Here is a 21,360-nt window from a genome sequence, read left to right as displayed (position 1 = left end):
GCATTATGTGGGTTGAGTGCTATAACAACACAGAATAAAACTATTAATACAAGTCCCATGATGGAAGTGACTGTCCATGACTGCTTGTCACTTATTCACCATCACTTATTCACAGTACTTTACTGTAATAAAATATATAACATTTGATTTATTTGATTACTTTATTTCATTAATTAAATAATAGCAGGCGTGAAAGAAACAGACTGGGCAAGTACAGTAGCTGCACAATGGATTATGGTCATTGCTGGGACCGAGAGACTGAAAAACAGCTTATATCTCAAGGCCATCAGACTGTTAAACAGCCACCACTAACATTGAGTGGCTGCTGCCAACACACTGACTCAACTCCAGCCACTTTAATAATGGGAATTGATGGGAAATGATGTAAAATGTATCACTAGCCACTTTAAACAATGCTACCTAATATAATGTTTACATACCCTACATTATTCATCTCATATGTATACGTATATACTGTACTCTATATCATCTACTGCATCTTTATGTAATACATGTATCACTAGCCACTTTAACTATGCCACTTTGTTTACATACTCATCTCATATGTATATACTGTACTCGATACCATCTACTGTATCTTGCCTATGCCGCTCTGTACCATCACTCATTCATATATCTTTATGTACATATTCTTTACTCCCCTACACTTGTGTGTATAAGACAGTAGTTTTGGAATTGTTAGTTAGATTACTTGTTGGTTATTACTGCATTGTCGGAACTAGAAGCACAAGCATTTCGCTACACTCGCATTAACATCTGCTAACCATGTGTATGTGACAAATAACATTTGATTTGATAGTTAATTATCACGTTTTCTTCAGTAAATTGTGTAGAACATTGGCCTGAAACTACAACTCCCTAATACATATCAGATCATGCCTGAATTGTTTGATCTCTAGAGACTCTGTGCATTGAGTTCACAGAAGAAGACAAAAACCGAAGTGGAATTCAAGTAGTTGAACCTAAGTCAATCAATTGGTAGTTTAAAAAAAGAAAAATGACCAACATTTTGGTTAATCGCTCAGCACTAGTGTGTGTATGTGTGTGCATACAGTACATCTTATAGTATCTAGTATCTCTACTTGCACATTCATCTTCTGCACATCTCACTCCAGTGTTTAATTGCTAAATTGTAATTATTTCGCCACTATGGCCTATTTATTGCCTTACTTCCCTTATCGTACCTCATTTGCACACACTATATATATACTTTAAAAAAAAATTGTGTTATTGAGAACTTGTTCTCAACTAGCCTACCTGGTTAAATAAAGGTGTTCTCAACTAGCCTACCTGGTTAAATAAAGGTGTTCTCAACTGGCCTACCTGGTTAAATAAAGGTGTTCTCAACTGGCCTACCTGGTTAAATAAAGGTGAAATAAAATAAATAGAAATGATAGAATAGGCTTCTTATTGGTGGGAGACAGCATCAGCCTGACCTACCTCCATAGCTGAACTGGTCCTCGATCTGAACAGGCCTCCTGTGGTCTGTATGGATTCCTCCTGCACTCCTCTCTCTCCTTCCTTCCCTCTCCCCTTTTCCACCAGACTGGAGATCAGTTGGATCTATTTATAGTATCGTCTTGAATAATAAATCAACTGCAGACAGACAGGAGGCTGTGCCTTGCCTCGTCTCACACACAAACAGATGCAAGTCACACACACCTGCTACCAAAAGTCAAACTGATATGCACTCCCAAACACACACACACACACACACACACACACCTGTGGGGCGGCAGGTAGCATAGCTGTTGAGAGCGTTGGGCCAGTAACCGAAAGGTTGTTGGTTCGGATCCCTGAGCCGGTAAGGTGGAAAAATCTGCCCTTGAGCAAGGCAGTTAACCTCCTACAACATCTGCTCCCCGGGCGCTTAGATTCAGAGGGGTTCGGTTAAATGGGGAAGACACATTTTGGTTGAATCCATTCAGTTGTGCAACTGAGTAGGTATCCCCTTTCCATGTGTCCACATTGGCCTTTGGCAAGAGGACCGCTATCAATGCCAGAGATAAGAGAAACCCTCCATCCTTTAATCACTTAATCAGGAAGCAAAAGTACCTCAGAGCTCACAACATTACTGCAATCCAATATTACCCTTGGAAGTAATTCAAGCACGGCAAAATCAATGCTACAGTTTGTGTGCCATATGGATTCGATTGTGATTTTGAACTGACAAGAACTGGACTTCCTTCCTCCCCTTTTCACTCTTCCCTCTTTCTCTCTCTCTCTCCTTTCCTCCCTCCAGGCGCTGGATGTGGACCGCAGTGTGCTGTACAAGATGAAGAAGTCAGTCAAGGCCATCTACACCTCAGGTCTGGGTGAGTGTGAGAGGTTTATGCTCATTTACAGTTAAAACACCATACCTCTCTTTATGGGCTGGAGGTTGACAAGGGTTAGCGGTTAATGCTACCTTTGGTTAAAGCTGTCAGGGTCTGAGTGACCGAAAGGTTCATCTAATGAAAGGTCAGGGTTCAGAGCCACCTGTGACGATCATTTTAGAAAGTCAAAAAGCTAGTGCATTCGGAAAGTATTCAGACTCCTTAACTTTTTACACATTTTGTTACATTACAGCCTTATTCTAAAATGTATTTAATAGGGTTTTTCCACCTAATCAATCTATACAATACCCCCATAATGACAATGCAAAAATAGTTTTTTAGAAATGTTTGCAAATGTATCAACAACAAAAAACTGTCACATTTACTTAAGTATTCAGACCCTTTACTCAGTACTTTGTTGAAGCACCTTTGGCAGAGATTACAGCCTCGAGTCTTCTTGGGTATGACACTACAAGCTTGGCACACCTGTATTTGGGGAGTTTCTCTAATTCTTCTCTGCAGATCGTTTCAAGCTCTGTCAGGTTGGATGGGGAGCGTTGCTGCACTGCCATTTTCAGGTCTCTCCAGAGATGTTCGTTCGGATTCAAGTCCGGGCTTTGGCTGGGCCACTCAAGGCCATTCAGAGACTTGTTCCGAAGCCACTCATGCGTTGTCTTTGTTGTGTGCTTAGGGTCGTTGTCATGTTGGAAGGCAAACCTTCGCCTCAGTCTTTCATCAAGGCTCTCTATACTTTGCTCCATTCATCTTTGCCTCGATCCTGACTAGTCTCCCTGTCCCCGCCGCTGAAAAACATCCCCACAGCATGACGCTGCCACCACCATGCTTCACCGTAGGGATGGTGCCAGGTTTCTTCCAGACGTAACACTTGGCATTCAGGCCAAAGACTTCAATCTTGGTTTCATCAGACCAGAGAATCTTGTTTCTTGTGGTCTGAGAGACTTTAGGTGCCTTTTGACAAACTCCAAGCGGGCTGTCATGTGGTTTTTACTGAGGAGTGGCTTCCATCTACCCACTCTACCATAAAGGCCTGATTGATGGAGTGTTGCAGAGATGGTTGTCCTTTTGGAAGGTTCTCCCATCTCCACAGAGGAACTCTGGAGCTTTGTCAGTGACCATCGGGTTCTTGGTCACCTCTCTGACCAAGGCCCTTCTCCCCCGATTGCTCAGTTTGGCTGGGCGGCCAGCTCTAGGAAGAGTCTTGGTGGTTACAAACTTTTTCCATTTAAGAATGATGGAGGCCACTGTGTTCTTTGGGACCTTCAATGCTGCAGACATTTTTCGACCTCATGGCTTGGTTTTTGCTCTGACATGCACTGTCAACTGTGGGACCTTATACAGGTGTGTGGACAGGATTTGGAAAAGCAATCAATTGAATTTAGCACACGTGGACTGCAATCAAGTTGTAGAAACATCTCAAGGATGATCAATGGAAACAGTATGCACCTTAGCTCAATTTTGAGTCTCGTAGGAAAGGGTCTGAATATGTTTTTTATTTTTATAATACATTTGCAAAAATGTCAACCTGTCCATTGATGAGGGAAAAAATATATATTTATTCAATTTAAGGCTGTAACCTAACAAAATGTGGAAAAGGTCAAAGTTCAACGGGTCTGAATACTTCCCGAATGTAGCCATATCTAGGAAAACCAAAGTTCCAAAGGCTGGGCCTAATATATTGTATATGAGTGAATACTGTGGAAATTGAGAAAGTTGAGGTGATCAAACTGCTTGGAGTAACCCTGGGTTGTGAACTGTCATGGTCAAACATGTTGATACAGCAGTAGCTAAGAAGGGGAGAAGTCTGTCCATAATAAAGTACTGCTCTGCCTTTTTAACAACACTATCAACAAGGCCTTTCCTACAGGCCCTGGTTTTGTTGCACCTGGACTACTGTTCAGTAGGGACTTAGGAAAATTACAATTGCTCAGAACAGGGCAGCACAGAGCGAGAGAGAGACAGAGAGCTAACATTAATAATATGCATGTAAATCTCTTATGGCTCTCTTAAGTGGTGGAGAGATTGTGTTCATCACTACTTTTTGTATGCACCGATGCATACCCCACAAGACATGCCACCAGAGGTCTCGTCTCAGTCCCCAAATCCAGAACAGACTATGAGAGGTGCACAGTACTACATGACTACATGGAAGTCTATTCCACATCAGGTAATTGATGCAAGCAGTAGAATCAGATTTAGAAAATAGATAGAAATACACCTTATGGAACAGCGGGGACTGTGAAGCAACACAGACAGGCACAGACACATGCTTGTTACTTTTATTTCTTATTTATATATTTTTAAACTGCGTTGTTGGTTAGGGGCTTGTAAGTAAGCATTTCACTAAGGTCTACACCTGTTGTATTTGGCACACATGACTAATAAAATGTAATTTGATGCATACACACACATGATAACATACGCACTATACACACACGTACACATGGATTGTGTTGTAGATATGTGGTAGTGGAGTAGGGGCCTGTAGAATCAGATTCAGAAACAGATAGAAATACAGCTTATAGAACAGCAGGGACTGGGAAGACACACACACACACACACACACACACACACATACACACACACACACACACACACATACACACATACACACACACACACATACACACACACACAGGTACCCACACACACACACACACACAGGTACCCACACACACACACATACACACACACACACATACACACACACACACACAGGTACCCACACACACACACACACAGGTACCCACACACACACACACAGGTACCCACACACACACACACACTACACACGATCATTGTAATATTGTTATTATGGTGGGGTTATGCATTTTGTATTGTAGATATGTAGTGGTGTAATCATTTTGTATTGTAGATATGTAGTGGTGTAATCATTTTGTATTGTAGATATGTAGTGGTGTAATCATTTTGTATTGTAGATATGTAGTGGTGTAATCATTTTGTACTGTTTTATATTTTGTTTTATCCACAAGTTTCCTGGGGAGGATACTGGGGAAATGATTATGGGTACTGAGTTTGGCCCGGCGGTGTTTTTGGTTTTAGAAGCTGGCCAACTGGGATAAGCAATAATCAGATATTCACTTGCTAGATGCCGGTGACAACAGGCACTGTTCGTGGTTGTACATACAACCAGACACAACTTAGTGATTGGCTTAAATTGGAGGGCTTCGACAAAAAAACGAAAAATAAATGTGAATGTTCTTGTCAGAGATGGTACAGTTTCCAGTGCCTCCCAAATGACGACGAAACGTAAAGAAATTGGCTCAAAAGCGTAAACTTAAAAAAACTCCCAAAAGTTGTATGTTTGCTCATTCCACTTTGTTGATAAGACGTCAACGCAGGGTAACCCACACCCAACGCTCTTTCTGGGTTATGAGAGGCCACCAGAGAAGAGACACCGCCTCAGCGGGACGGTTGACAGACATGTCACAAGAACGGGTATGTCGACTAGTTTTGATATCGCGTGTTTGTCTTCAGTTTTTGGTTGCTAGAATCTGACTATGATAGCTTCTAGCCAGGGTCTGAAATTAATCTCTTTCATTTCTACCAGCCACTTTTTTAATTTTTTATCTTTATGAAATCTATGTTAAACGCTTTATAATTGTGAACACTGAGTCAGTGGGAGGCTACCTGACATTAGAAATATGGTACATATTGTGGAACCTTAATCCATGATTATTCTTAATTTATAATAATATTAATAGAAGAATAACCGATCTGTCATGGTGGTACATGACCTGAAGTGTTTACCTGCCACAGCAAACATGAACCTGAATTTGTCAGGTGTTAATTTCATTCCCTGTTATAGATTAAAAAAATATATATTTTGAAAATATTAAACCTAGTCTATGTATCCCACTGGGTTTAGAGTGCTTATTTGCAGTAGAGAATAATCTGATAAACGCTGTAAGGCACAGGGAGTTTAAAATGTTTTTAGAAGTATCCCTGATTTAGTGGATTTGCTTTTCCAGATCCTTATCAATTAATCTCATGAACTAATAATCTATATTCATATTCAACTAATCATCTATATTCATATTCAACTACTCATCACCTGCAGGTGAGCCTGGTGTGGTGGAGGTTTCTGAAGAGCCAGGTCCTTTTTCAAAGACCTTCCATGATGCCCAAACACAGTAGACAGACCCAGCAATGGAGGACCACACCTACTCCAAAGGACCTATCATTACATGTGGCATGACGACTGCACCAGCCCCTGAGAGGTCACTGTCTGTTGAAGATGTTACATTGAAAGATGATGCAGACTGTCTGCTGTACACTGGGATTCCACTACTAGAATTCAACACTCTTGTGTCTTGCTTTCAAGGTTTTGGCCCCACATCATCAACAATGATGTTTGTAGACCAAATTCTGTTGACACTAATGAAACTTAGACAGAACTTTGTTATAGCTGATTTAGCAAGACGCTTGAAAAGGTCACCCGGTCAGGTCAGTAAAACGCTGAATTCTGGATAGATGTCATTGCTGAGCACACCAAGGATCTCATTCCATGGCTGCCTCGTGAGATGATAATGGCTACTATTCCACCAGGTTTTCAGAATCATTTTTCTTGTTATTGATTGCACAAAGTGTTTTGCAGAAGGCTAAATATCTGTACTCAAGAACTGAATCTTAGTCACTGCTATGCCAGTAATACTGTAAAATATCTAGTAGCAACTGCTCCATCAGGAGTGGTTATGTTCATTTCTGAGGCTTATGGTGGGAAATGTAGCTATAGGTGTATAACACAGAACTCAGGGTTTCTCGACCATTTGCGTGCTGGAGATGAGGTGATGATGGTCCGTGGCTTCACAATTAGGGACTTGCTAGAGGAACGGAATGTACGCTTGGTCTTTTCAGCATTTACACGCAAGCAAATGCCAGTTGACAAATGAGCAGGTCACTCGCACACAATGCATTGCTAATATCCGTATCCATGTGGAACAAGCAATAAGGTATCTTAAGGTGTACAAGATTATCTCACAAACTATGCCTATTAGTTTGGTCCTGAAAATTGACAACATACTTAACATCTGTGCAGCTCTTGTAAATCTGAGAGGAGAGCTTATTTCTATCAAATAGACACAATGTCTAACACAATCAACATGTCTAACAACATGCACTGATCGTTTATGTATTCCAAAAATGTACATCACTTTATTCCTATTAATGAACTGCAAAACATTGTCAGCATTTGTAACATTCTTTTATATTCCAACTGTTGTTTTAAATCATTGTTTTGTCATTGCTTTGTCAGCTCACACAACTGCCTGTACCAACATGCCTATTTAACTAGTTCTGCCCTATGAAAAATAAACTGGTGAGAGATCATTACACTGTGTTTGAGTAGGTATATCTCTTAATGAATCGATTATCTAATATATCAGTATCTTATGTATTATTTAATATATGTATTATTTAATATATATGTATTTATTAAAACAGTACTTCATGAAGTAAGTGCACGCTCAAACTAATTGAATTGTGTTTGCCCAGCATATTCAATCTACTGCTCACTCCCATTTACTTAAAGAGATCCAGGTACTTTGGGCAGAGATGTATCTTTTTTTCAGCCATATCATCAGCCAACCGAGGTAGCTTGTGTAAAAAAGTAGAACTTCTGCAGCTGTTGCACATGTGCATCTGTGTAGTCTTTATCAAATGGAATGTCCACTTCTATGTGGTCGCTTGGTGTCCAGACGACCAGCTTGCAGCTCTGTAGGCCCAGGCACATCATAGTCACTTGTGTCTGAAAGAAGGAATAAGAAAATACATTGCCACAAACTTCTGATTAGTATGAGTTTACAATACAATGTTCAATACTTAATAATAATAATAATAATAATAATAATCCATTTTCTTGAATACATTTTTACCCATCTGAAGGTAGTATCCATCTTTTCCATTGGGGTGAATTAGGTTCTGTCCATCATCCAAGCTTTTGATGTCACCATTTGGCTGACTCGGAAATTCTGTCAGAGATGTGGAACTCTTGAAGGGGCACTTGATCTCAAGGAGCTGTGCTGCATCAAGGATCCCATCTGGGCTGGCTCCCAACCAAGGATGGTCAGGGTGCACCATCAGGCCTCTGTTCTGCACAACATGCCCTCTGCTCTCCAGGAGTGTGATGACATTGACTTCATTTTCTTTGCCATGCTTTGTTGCTGTATTCAAATCAAATCCAATTTTATTGGTCACATACACATGGTTAGCAGATGTTAATGCAAGTGTAGCGAAATGGTTGTGCTTCTAGTTCTGACTGTGCAGTAATATCTAACAAGCAATCTAACAATTTCACAACAACTACCTTATACACACAAGTGGAGAGGAATGATTAAGAATATGTACATATAAATATATGGATGAGCGATGGCCGAACGGCATAGGCAAGATGCAGTAGATGGTATAGAGTACAGTGTATACATATGAGATGAGTAATGTAGGATATGTAAACATTATATAAAGTGGCATTGTTTAAGTGACTAGTGATACATTTATTACATCCAATTATAAAAGTGGCTAGAGATTGAATCTGTATGTTGGCAGATGCCACTCAATGTTAGTGATAGCTGTTTAACAGTCTGATGGCCTTGACATAGATGCTGTTTTTCAGTCTCTCTGTCCCCACTTTGATGCACTTGTACTGACCTCGCCTTCTGGATGATAGCGGGGTGAACAGGCAGTGGCTCGGGTGGTTGTTGTCCTTGATGATCGTTTTGGCCTTCCTGTGACATCGGGTGCTGTAGGTGTCCTGGAGGGCAGGTAGTTTGCTCCTGGTGATGCGTTGTGCAGACCTCACTAGCCTCTGGAGAGCCTTACGGTAGTGGGCGGCGCAGTTGCCGTACCAGGTGGTGATACAGCCAGACAGGATGCTCTCGATTGTGCATCTGTAGAAGTTTGAGTGTTTTTGGTGACAAGTCAAATTTCTTCAGCCTCCAGAGGTTGAAGAGGCGCTGTTGTGCCTTCTTCACCATGCTGTCTGTGTGGGTGGACCAATTCAGTTTGCCCGATATTTGGACCCCGAGGAACTTAAACTTTCCACCTTCTCCACTTCTGTCCCGTCGATGTGGATGGGGGTGCTCCCTCTGCTGTTTCCTGAAGTCCACGATCATCTCCTTTGTTTTGTTGACGTTGAGTGTGAGGTCATTTTCCTGACACCACACTCCCAGGGCCTCACCTCCTCTCTGTAGGCCGTCTCGTCGTTGTTGGTAATCAAGCCTACCACTGTAGTGTCGTCTGCAAACTTAATGATGAGTTGGAGGCGTGCATGGCCACGCAGTCGTGGGTGAACAGGGAGTACAGGAGAGGGCTGAGAACATACCCTTGTGGGGCCCAAGTGTTGAGGATCAGCGGGGTGGAGATGTTGTTTCCTACCCTCACCACCTGGGGACGCTCGTCAGGAAGTCCAGGACCCAGTTGCACAGGGCGGGGTTGAGACCCAGGGTCTTGAGCTTAATGACGTGTTTGGAGGGTACTATGGTGTTAAATGCTGAGCTGTAATCAATGAACAGCATTCTTACATCGGTATTCCTCTTGTCCAGATGGGTTAGGGCAGTGTGGTTGAGACTGCGTCGTCTGTGGACCTATTGGGGTGGTAAGCAAATTGGAGTGGGTCTATGGTGTCAGGTAGGGTGGAGGTGATATGATCCTTGACTAGTCTCTCAAAGCACTTCATGATGATGGTTGCCAGTGAAGGTTGGGTACAAATGCTCATTTACACATTTTTGGGATATGTGGTGTTTCGTTTGTGGACTCATTTTGCTGTGCTGGCCGTTAGATGCAGCTTCCTAGCATCATGCCGTATGTCACGTCCTGACCATAGAAAGCCTGTATTTTCTACAGTAGAGTAGGTCAGGGCGTGACTAGGGGTGTTTAGTCTAGTTTATTATTTATTATTGTGCTCTTCCTACAGGTTAGTGTTGTGCAGTGTTCAGTTTGTTCGTGTGGGCTGAATCATGTTGGCTTGGGCCTGCCTTGCTGCTGCTGTCTACATCTGCTCTGTAGCTTAGCTGAAGAAGACCAATTGTCTGGAGCCGAAATAGTGGGGCCATTACCGAGGTTGATATTGCTTGTGAACTCTGCATGGTTCCTAAAAGTCGGGAGGTTGTGGAATCGTCCTGTGACGACGTTGATGGGCCTGGATATGTGTGGTGGGGTCTGTGGTGTTTAAAATGAATGATTTGTCTTCCTCAGCCCTACATTCTTCCTCACACCTGAGTTCCACTTCCTTTGCACATCAGTGCATGCCATTCCTGTTTTGCCTTGCCTGACTGCACAAATATTTTTTGTTATTATCTAACCCAGTGTTTCCCAAACCTCTCCTGGAGTACCTGTTGTCCTGCACTTTCATGTCATTTTTGGTCGTTACTTTTACTGACCTTGCACAGAATTGCTGCAGCATGACTACAATAGCATCCTGGCACTGCAATACATGAGCAACCCACTGTCTGTGTTACACCTGTCGTTGATGCTAGTACCCACACCTTGTGATGAGATGCGGGCATGGAGCTCATCAGCATTTACTCTGGCTGGCTGTTACAGTGGGGTGTTTCCAGCGCTTTGTGTTTGGGCTGTATGACAGGGTCTTGCTGAGAGTGTATAGATAGATAGTTTCTCTCTCTGTGCTGAGCTAGGCCGTTAAAGGATTTTCATAATGGATAGAATTCATGGTGTTGACGGAATCTTCTCGAAAACAAGTGGCTTAAATTCTTTAAAAACACATTTAGCTTTGAATCACTTTTTGGACCTCTTAATAGTTACAATCTTAATTGTTTCTTGGACAACAGAAACCCCATGGGTTCCATCCATATTCCTATGAGTAATTATCTTTATTTGAGTACAATAAATGCACGATAGATTAGATTCCTCCTTGCTTCTGACATTTAATATTTGCTGACAAAGTTAGAGATACAATTTGTATGTAAATTTGCTGGCTTTGCTCAGTACTGTATCAGGAACATGTAAACACGGCTAGCACTGTAATTGTAGCCTGAGCCTACTACTCCCCTCAGGTGCTACATTGGAAGCTCCTCAGAGGAGGAAGGGGAGGACCATCCTCCTCAGTGAATTTAATAAAAACATTAAAGTTCTGATAAATATATTCACGTCACCAAATAATGGATAAAAACACACTGTTTTGCAATGAAAGTCTACAGTAGCCTCAACAGCACCGGGGGTAGCACCATGGTGTAGCCGGAGGACAGAGTTTCCCTCCTCCTCTGAGTAAATTGACTTCAATACAAAAACTAGGAGTCTCGTTGTTCTCACCCCCTTCCATAGACTTACACAGTAATTATGACAACTTCCGGAGGACGTTCTCCAACCTATCAGAGCTCTTGCAGCATGAACTGACATGCCCACCCAATCAAAGGATCAGAGAATGAATGTAGAACTTAAAGCATTTTTAAAAAAAAGTTTAGCATAAGCTACAGCTAGCTAGCACTGCAGTGCAGTGCATAAAATGTGGTGAGTAGTTGACTCACAGAGAAAGACGATTGTCAAACAGTTTTGAACAAATTCATTTCTTCCAAAATGAAGGAGAAGCAAGAGGGAAATAGAGATTTAGTCTTTTTTTCAAGTTTCACTTACTTAGCTAGCAAATGCAGCTAGCTGGTTTAGCCTACTCAAACATCCTGCTCAAACAGAGGGGTGCCATGTTAGCTAGCTGGCTATGACTATCCAACACAACACGGGAACTCTTCCAAGTCAAGGTAAGCTTTTGGTTTTACAAATGTATTTCCACCAGTGCCCGGTGTAGGTGCTAAACTGCTTACTGAATCTACACTGTAATGCTATTGCATGATTGTAGCGGGTTAACTAACACTTTAGTTCTATTAGCTATGTTGACTATGACTTTACTTTAGCTAATATGGTGACAACTATATAAGCTCTGAATAGTGGTTGTGATGTGGTTTGTCTTGGATTTTTTTTTTCACCTGGTCACATACAGCTAATGTGTGTTGTGCTTCGAAGTCCACAAGCGAAGGGAAAAGGTGAGGAGAGCGCATAGATGCGAGAAGGAATACAATGTGACTGCTATGAAAGTGAACTGAGTTTCCACGTTATCAGGGGGTTTATTCATTCTGTCGATTCTTTTAAAAACGTACCTTAAAAGTAAGCAAATGGAACGAAACAGGGATAAACATACCTGAATTTGTCCAATAGAACAAATTAGTTTGCAACTGTTGGACTAATGAGTGCACCCTAGATCAGCTAGATGCAGGCAAGTGTGCAAGGTGGTATTTAATGTGTCACTGTATGTAATTCATAGGCTAGGTTGTAGCAACCTCATGATGAGTATATGGAACATTTGAGTATAATGTAGTAGCCTAAACCTATCCACTGTTATCCAATATGCTGTAATTAAAATTAGGCCATGCTCATGAAAAAAAAAAATAGTCCTCCCTCATGTAAATGGCACCAACCGCCACTGATTGGCTTCCATTCCCCCTTTGAGAAACCTAGTAAATCTGCATAGACGTTCAGTCCAGTAATAATCAGTGCATAACAGGAAGGTTTGGATTTGAAAGGCGTCGGAGGCCAGACGGGCCCGGTCGGCAGTAAATCTGAGGCCTGGTGAGGTGAGCGAGAAATCTCTCCTGAAGGCTTTAGTCTGTGACCCTCCCAGATGCACCTCTACTACTGGGTCACCTCAGTCCTCAGGAAAAGAAATACTGTCAAGACATCAGTACCAAGATTTATTACACACCTGTTAGCTCTGCTCTGCTGTCAGACGTTGTTACAGCTATATTGGATACCTGTAGGTAATATTAGGGCTAAAGAGGTGTGATATATTCAGTAAGTCTGGACTTACTGGCTGTGCAGTCTTTCAAGTAGTCTTGTTAATTAATTAGAGACACGTGTCAAGAATGCTGTAAAAAAATCTAAGTATTTGTACTGCTCTGGTCATTGATATGATGTTCTGAAGTCGTCACTCACGTTAGATTTCAATCCGTCCTTGACATGCCACTATCACTGTTCTTTCACGTTGTGGTTTGTCACTCAATCTTCTCATCTTGACTCACCTTTTCTGATCTGTAGACAAAGCCATATTACTTGATCTATTTTGAACACAACTCACACTGCCTTATGAGCAGCACCTAATGCTGATATTTATCTCAAATTGACAAAACCATCAGTGGACAAAGCAAATCTAGATACCCAGAACCAAATCTAGGACAAAAGGACCATTGACATCTTTGAGTTGTAACTTCCTCTCGTATTCATTCATCTACACAGGCCCTTTCTGAATGTACCCTGAGTCAGAACACAGGGTGATTACATAAGAGAAGAACACTTGGTGACCTTCCAGTCTTCCTGAGAATGAATGTTGTGAATTAAGACGCTTTTTCCTTAGTTCAGCTGTGGGATCTTGGATTTTCTGGCCCTTCTTTATAGCAGAGACTTTGTCTGTGCCAATATAAACAGTGAAAGCTTGTTGCCGGATTGTTAGAATTAGTGGTAAAGTTGATTCCAATGCTAGCTAGCATCATATTTAACACTTGTGTCAGGCTCTGGATAGAACAACCTTGACCTTTTAAGAAAAATGTAAATGTAAGAAATGTCAACAACTCAACATTGTTGTCAGTGAGATTGTGTGTTTGTATGGTCCAGTCAGGAGGTCTAAGCGACATTGTGTCTGTTCTGCTTGGTATTATAATGTGGGCTGGAGGCACTGAACTGAACAGTGGAATCCTGCTGCTGCCAGAGCCCAGCCTAGACTTCCCTTGATGTGGTTAAATCGCTGCATTATTCAGCACAACCTACACATCTCTCCCAGGCTCCCTATCCTACCCAAGATCTCAATCAGTTGCCTGGACCTCGCTCTCCTGTGGTGAAATATTCATCCCTGACAGTTTGTTTCTCTCTCTCTGCTCTGTATCTTTTTAATCTGTGTTGCTGCTCACCCTCCATAGCTTTGACAGATTTGACCTCCTCATGTCCAGGATTGTAGTGTTATTCCATACACAAACATCATGTCTCTCAGACTCCTTCTACAAACTCCCGCAGTTTGGACATTGTATTAACCTTCAACCTGACAAGTTCCTCCAGCAACACTGACAAGTTATTTTATCTCTCCCTCCCTCCTTTCTCAATTGGAAGTAAAAAGGCAAGCTTTTGAGAAAATGAGAAGCCAGCTATGTTGTCGAATGAACAAGCATTGTTTCTTCAGAAAGCAGCATCCCATATATTCTGACCTGTTACAGTTGATCTTGTCAACCTCTTTTGCATGTCGTAAACAGTCAGTAAGTTAGTCAGTCGTAGTGACCATAGAGCAGAGAAGATGATAAAAGCCAAATCAGAACTTACCTCCTTCACCAGGAATGTAGCGCCATCCTCCTGGAGGACAGGGGCCCAGCGGAGAGCCCGGTCTGACTGACAGAACTGGAGCAGAGCTTACCCTCGCCACACCACAGCGCTCCTTGGTGTCACCTATCAGTCTGCCTATCACTGGGCCTGCAGAGCTGTCACTCTATCAGGTTTGAAGGCAGTCAATTCAGGAAGTGTTTAATTAAAAATTCAGACATTTTAAAACTTTTGAAATAAATAGCTACTACTTTTCAGTATTGTGAAGTCATTCCATTTTTTCGATTATTGAATTGTAATTTTACTTCCTGAATTGACTGCCTTCAATTCAAATTGAACCCAACTCCGCACCCAATTACTGGTCTAATGGCCCACAATGGCTGAGATAAGAAATACATTGGGGCAAAAAAGTATTTAGTCAGCCACCAATTGTGCAAGTTCTCCCACTTAAAAAGATGAGAGAGGCCTGTAATTTATCATAGGTACACTTCAACTATGACAGACAAAATGAGAAAGAAAATCACATTGTAGGATTTTTTATGAATTTATTTGCAAATTATGAAGGAAAATAAGTATTTGGTCAATAACAAAATATACTTTGTTATATACCCTTTGTTGGCAATGACAGAGGTCAAACGTTTTCTGTAAGTCTTCAAGGTTTTCACACACTGTTGCTGGTATTTTGGCCCATTCCTCCATGCAGATCTCCTCTAGAGCAGTGATGTTTTGGGGCTGTTGCTGGGCAACACGGACTTTCAACTCCCTCCAAAGATTTTCTATGGGGTTGAGATCTGGAGACTGGCTAGGCCACTCCAGGACCTTGAAATGCTTCTTACGAAGCCACTCCTTCATTGCCCGGGCGGTGTGTTTGGGATCATTGTCATGCTGAAAGACCCAGCCATGTTTCATCTTCAATGCCCTTGCTGATGGAAGGAGGTTTTCACTCAAAATCTCACGATACATGGCCCCATTCATTCTTTCCTTTACACGGATCAGTCGTCCTGGTCCCTTTGCAGAAAAACAGCCCCAAAGCATGATGTTTCCACCCCCATGCTTCACAGTAGGTATGGTGTTCTTTGGATGCAACTCAGCATTCTTTGTCCTCCAAACATGACGAGTTGAGTTTTTACCAAAAAGTTATATTTTGGTTCCATCTGACCATATGACATTCTCCCAATCTTCTTCTGGATCATCCAAATGCTCTCTAGAAAACTTCAGACGGGCCTGGACATGTATTGGCTTAAGCAGGGGGACACGTCTGGCACTGCAGGATTTGAGTCCCCGGCGGCGTAGTGTGTTACTGATGGTAGGCTTTGTTACTTTGGTCCCAGCTCTCTGCAGGTCATTCACTAGGTCCCCCCATGTGGTTCTGGGATTTTTGCTCACCGTTCTTGTGATCATTTTGACCCCACGGGGTGAGATCTTGCGTGGAGCCCCAGATCGAGGGAGATTATCAGTGGTCTTGTATGTCTTCCATTTCCTAATAATTGCTCCCACAGTTGATTTCTTCAAACCAAGCTGCTTACCTATTGCAGATTCAGTCTTCCCAGCCTGGTGCAGATCTACAATTTTGTTTCTGGTGTACTTTGACAGCTCTTTGGTCTTGGACATAGTGGAGTTTGGAGTGTGACTGTTTGAGGTTGTGGACAGGTGTCTTTTATACTGATAACAAGTTCAAACAGGTGCCATTACTACAGGTAACGAGTGGAGGACAGAGGAGCCTCTTAAAGAAGAAGTGACAGGTCTGTGAGAGCCAGAAATCTTGCTTGTTTGTAGGTGACCAAATACTTATTTTCCACCATAATTTGCAAATAAATTCATTAACAATCCTACAATGTGATTTTCTTTCTCATTTTGTCTGTCATAGTTGAAGTGTACCTATGATAAATTACAGGCCTCTCTCATCTTTGTATGCACCTCTGGGTAGATCAGATCAGTTTTTCTGGCTAAACTTTGTCATGATGAGCCCATAGGAAGCCATCACACCCATGATAATGAGTACACAGCTACTGAGGACATGCATGCACATTGTAAAGTTTGATGAATATACCATAAATTGTACATACTGGAAGCACACTCTCTCATAGACAGAATGAAGTCATTTGTCATTCCCCTTGCAGTCTCACTTTTTTCCATCTCCATCCACACACACACACACCATGCATTTTACTACTGTCTCACTGAGGTCTCCCTTAATGACAATCCATCTCTCTCCAATGGTTTGTCCTCTGGGTAAACCTTAACAGCCTTGTCTGCGGCGGCCATATCGTTAAAAGGATGTTAAGTCCAGCAGTATTTATTCAGCCCCCATGGAGAATGGCATGTGAAACCTCCAGCAAAGTAAGCTTGTGATTAACTGTGTGTGTGTGTGTGTGTGTGGGGACAGACACCCCCACCACCCTCTGCTGTTAGATAATCCACAGCAGGTGTCTTGGTGTGTCTGCTGCTGTTGTTGCAGTTACCGTATGTGTGTGTTGATTGTCAAAGAGCTCTCTATGGGTGAATGTGTCACTCCACCTCTCCTCACTCCTTTTCAAGATTCCCGTTAAACACTGGGCCACCATTTCCCGAGGGCCAGACTCAGACAGGAACCCAAGTCATTCCATCCATCCACAACAACAGAACACAACCCTCCATGTCGTGCTATCACTGAGACAGAAAGGGAAAGAGACGAGACAGTGTGGGAATGCACTGGAGGGTGGCATGTATTGTTCACAGTGACTCACTCTCACACACAGACACAGTATCTCACTCACTCTCTGTTCCCTGAGGTGTTTAACTCTCGGGGTTGCTTTACAGTAAATAGGGGCCGTGTGTGTTCTGTGTCAGGGTTGGGGTCTTCACTGGGGCCGTGTGTGTTCTGTGTCAGGGTTGGGATCGTCACCGGGGCTGTGTGTGTTCTGTGTCAGGGTTGGGGTCTTCACCAGGGCCGTGTGTGTTCTGTGTCAGTGTTGGGGTCTTCACCAGGGCCGTGTGTGTTCTGTGTCAGGGTTGGGATCGTCACCGGGGCCGTGTGTTCTGTGTCAGGATTGGATAGTCAAGGCACAGAGAGATTCCCTGAGCTCATGTGCCACTTCACAACAAAAGCCCTGCTAGGGCCCGCTGGTGACACACAGGCCAGGGCGACCCACAACAAAGCAGCTGTGTTTGATGTCTTAACGGTGTGCGTGTGTTTGAACATTTGTTTTTGGCAGAGTTGCTCAAGGACAGCCTAAACAGCAACCCAACAAGAATTCAACTGTAGGTTCCCTTTAGGTAACTTGACTAGAGCACTGTGGTTTCGCTAAAATAAATGTAGTCTTAGGTGGAAAGGGGTTGAGAAAGAAGTCTTCTTAAAAGATAAAGGACTTCCAACTCACCTGTTAAATCCGTGCCTGAGCTCGGACGACTCCGGTTAAATCTGTGCCTGAGCTCAGACGACTCCGGTTAAATCCGTGCCTGAGCTCAGACGACTCCGGTTAAATCCGTGCCTGAGCTCAGACGACTCCGGTTAAATCCATGCCTGAGCTCGGACGACTCCGGTTAAATCTGTGCCTGAGCTTAGGAATCAAAACTCAGTGTTTGGCGTTTCATTTTTAGCAGTAAGGTTTTTATGATCTGCATTATTTCATCCACCTTGATCTTATTGCACCACTATAAGAGTTGCTTGTAGTTCTTCTATTTTAATATCTTCCCCTGTGAACATGTTAAGTTGTGGGTGGCAGTGTGTCTGGACAGACGCGGTGCAGTAATGAGTTCCGCTGAGTCATTCTCCGGAAGTAGAATCCATCCTCACATTCCTCCTCTACTGTCTCTTTCTGTGTGTGTGTGTGTCCATCCATTTGTCACCCTGTATGAGTGGCCTCTGTCACAGGTGGTGATTGGTTGGTGGGCGGTATCTCCCTGATCTAACATGACAAGGTGGTCCCCTGACCATTGACACAGAGTGGGCTGAGAGATGGAAGGGGAATGGTGTGCTAATGGGCCACCAGACTCTGTTCACAGAAAAACACACACTCACAATCTCTAACACACACACACACTCCCTGTTCTCTAGGGAAAGTCTCCAGGGTTGTCATGGCAATGCTCCCTGCACCCAACCAGTGCCTCAAATCCCCTTCACCTCAATTAGCAGCACTAAATAAAGTGTGGCTCTGAGGCTAGCTGACATCTGTCAGGCCTGCTTTATGGACTCCCCTTTCGTAGCTTGAAGTGACGGTGTTGCTGGGTTTGATTTAGGTGAATTTCCTGTTCCTATAGGATACACACTCACACACCTGGGTGACCTTTCTCTCTTAGGTTTAACTCTTCTTTATAAAAGGTTTTATTTCTGGTTAACAATGTACCTTACTGTGATGTTTTCAAATAAAATGGTAAAAAATAAACAAATATCTTCTTAGTAAAGAGAGATTTCTCAAGCAATCATTTTTGCTAGGACTGTCTGGTCTCCATCCCACCAAACAGCTCTTACACAATATTTTTATGTTTTACCTTTATTTAACTAAGCAAGTCAGTTAAGAACAAATTCTTATTTGCAATGACGGCCTACCCCATCCAAACCCTAGCCCGGACGACGCTGGGCGAATTGTGCGCCGCCCTATGGGACTCCCAATCATGGCCGGTTGTGATTACATCCTGGAATCGAACCAGGGTCTGTTTTAGTGCGCCACTCGGGAGCACTAAAAGGGCATTATCATTATTATCACAATTTCACAGTATTATTCCAACCTCATCGTGTGGAAATAGATTTAAAATACAGGAAATCACATTTTTGACTGCGCTGGGCCTTTGAATAAAATACCACACCTTTATGTATTAGCTTTAGCCTTCGTTTTAGAATCAACCTACTTTTTAACTGCCATTTTTGTCTTTTAGCAGCTCTTAATCATAGCAATCAGGACATGTAACCTGCAACACTCCCACAGTCTAATGAATGGTAATGTTCATGAGTAATTCCTCTTTAACCTCTTTGTACGAGAGAGTTTGTGTTACTGTCTGCACAGTGTAACCACAGTTCCCTGGACATCCCCTCCCCCTGCCACATGGCCACAGCTCTGGAGGCATTCCAGTGTGACAACACTTCTCTAACTCTCTCTTTTCCTGTCCCATTGTGTTCTTCAATCCCAAAGACAATTTCAGAGAGCAGGGGAAACATTGGAGAACGGAGATGGGGGGGGGGGGGGGGGATAGGAGTGGATGGAATTCCACACACTAGAGGTCGACCGATTAATCAGAATGGGCGATTAATTAGGGCCGATTTTCAAGTTTTCATAACAATCGGAAATCTGTATTTTTTGCCGATTTTTAAAATGTTATTTATTTGATTTTTTTACACCTTTTATTTAACTAGGAAAGTCAGTTAAGAACACATTCTTATTTTCAATGACGGCCTAGGAACGGTGGGTTAACTGCCTTGTTCAGGGGCAGAACGACAGATTTTTACCTTGTCAGCTCTGGGATTCAATCTTGCAACCTTACGGTTAACTAGTCCAACGCTCTAACCACCTGCCTCTCATTGCACTCCACGAGGAGCCTGCCTGTATCTCGAATGCAGTAGAAGCCAAGGTAAGTTGCTAGCTAGCATTAAACCTATCTTATAAAAAACAATCAATCACTCATAATCACTAGTTAACTACACATGGTTGATGATATTACTAGTTTATCTAGCGTGTCCTGCGTTGCATATAATCGATGCAACGCAGGGGGATGATTTAACAATGGTGCATTTGCAATCGTTGCACGACTGTACCTAACCATAAACACCAATGCCTTTCTTAAAATCAATACACAGAAGTATATATTTTTAAACCTGCATATTTAGCTAAAATAAATCCAGTTTAGCAGGCAATTAACCAGGGGAAATTGTGTCACTTCTCTTGCGTTCATTGCACGCAGAGTCAGGGTATATGCAACAGCTTGGGCAGCCTGGCTCATTGCGAACTAATTTGACAGAATTTTACGTAATTATGACATAACATTGAAGGTTGTACAATGTAACAGGAATATTTAGACTGATGGGATTCCACCTGTTAGATAAAATACAGAACTGTTCCGTATTTCACTGAAATAATAAATGTTTTATTTTCGAAATGATAGTGTCCGGATACGACCATATTAATGACCAAAGGCTCGTACTTCTGTGTGTTATTATGTTATAATTAAGTCTATGATTTGATATTTGATAGAGCAGTCTGACTGGGCGATGGTAGGCAGCAGCAGACTCGTAAGCATTCCTTCAAACAGCACTTTTGTGCGTTTTGCCAGCAGCTCTTCGCAAGCATTGCTCCGTTTATGACTTCAAGCCTATCAACTCCCGAGATTAGGCTGGTGTAACTGATGTGAAATAGCTAGCTAGTTAGCAGGGTGCGTGCTAATAGCGTTTCAAATGTCACTCGTTCTGAGACTTGGAGTAGTTGTTCCGCTTGCTCTGCATGGGTAGCACTGCTTCAAGGGTGGCTGTTGACGATTTGTTCCTGGTTCGAGCCCAGGTAGGGGCAAGGAGAGGGACGGAAGCTATACTGTTACACTGGCAATACTATAGTGCCTATAAGAACATCCATTAGTCAAAGGTATATGAAATACAAATGGTATAGAGAGAAATAATCCTATAAATACAATATTAACTACAACCTAAAACCTCTTACCTTGGAATATTGAAGTCTCATGTTAAAAAGGAACCACCAACTTTCATATGTTCTCATGT

General features: G+C 42.5%; 1 protein-coding gene across 4 annotated transcripts in view; it reads left to right on the top strand.

The window, feature by feature from the left end:
• LOC109893803 (arf-GAP with SH3 domain, ANK repeat and PH domain-containing protein 2-like) overlaps window positions 1–21,360 on the top strand; it is a 103,294-nt gene that overhangs the window by 26,721 nt on the left and 55,213 nt on the right. For all 4 annotated transcript variants that reach the window (XM_031829152.1, XM_031829151.1, XM_031829150.1 and 1 more), the window contains exon 2: window positions 2,264–2,336. In XM_031829152.1, the coding sequence (XP_031685012.1) occupies window positions 2,264–2,336 (73 nt within the window). The remainder of the gene's footprint in view (window positions 1–2,263; window positions 2,337–21,360) is intronic.

Source organism: Oncorhynchus kisutch, linkage group LG7 (genome assembly GCF_002021735.2).
Source record: "Oncorhynchus kisutch isolate 150728-3 linkage group LG7, Okis_V2, whole genome shotgun sequence".
Lineage (NCBI taxonomy): Eukaryota > Metazoa > Chordata > Actinopteri > Salmoniformes > Salmonidae > Oncorhynchus > Oncorhynchus kisutch.
Note: the sequence above shows the minus strand (reverse complement) of the source record. Positions and strands in the feature narration are given on the sequence as shown.